Source organism: Dipodomys ordii, unplaced genomic scaffold (assembly GCF_000151885.1).
Source record: "Dipodomys ordii isolate 6190 unplaced genomic scaffold, Dord_2.0 Scaffold128, whole genome shotgun sequence".
In the NCBI taxonomy this organism is placed as follows: Eukaryota; Metazoa; Chordata; class Mammalia; order Rodentia; family Heteromyidae; genus Dipodomys; species Dipodomys ordii.
In genome coordinates this window covers 2145083-2145514 of record NW_012267344.1, presented here as the reverse complement: position 1 = coordinate 2145514, position 432 = coordinate 2145083, and the positions used below count along the sequence as shown (strand labels likewise).

Here is a 432-nt window from a genome sequence, read left to right as displayed (position 1 = left end):
TCCGGTTTTCTGGTGGTTTATTGGAGATAAGAGTCTCACGGTCTCTCCTGCCCGGGCTGGCTTTGAACCGCGATCCTCAGATCTCAGCCTCCGGAGTAGCTGGGGTGACGGGCGGGAGCCGCCAGCCCCGGGCAGGGGGTGAGATCTTTTCCCTTCTGCAAAGAGCGGAGGCCGCAACCGATGACAAGAAAAACATTAAGCAGCGACCCGAGGAGCCAGGCCCCACCCCAGCCGCTCCTTCCGGAAGGTCCCACCCAGCGGAATAAAAGCCTCTCGGCAGCGGTTCACGGTTTATTGTGGCCTCATCCTCGTCCAGGCCCCTCCTTCCCCTCCTCCTCCTCCGGGATCGGGCGCCACGGGGAGCCAGAACCTTCGAGAACCTTCCAGACTCTGCAGCCGGCAAGGGCAGCGGCGGGGCGGGCACCGCCCCCC

At 64.4% G+C, this 432-nt stretch overlaps 1 protein-coding gene across 1 annotated transcript in view; it reads right to left on the bottom strand.

Annotated features, from left to right (window-relative positions):
* Window positions 1-83: 83 nt before the first annotated feature.
* The window catches only part of Gorasp1 (golgi reassembly stacking protein 1, 65kDa), a 5494-nt gene continuing 5145 nt past the window's right edge, over window positions 84-432 (bottom strand). Inside the window, exon 8 of the mRNA XM_013030249.1 lies at window positions 84-155. Within this exon, the coding sequence (XP_012885703.1) occupies window positions 84-155 (72 nt within the window). The remainder of the gene's footprint in view (window positions 156-432) is intronic.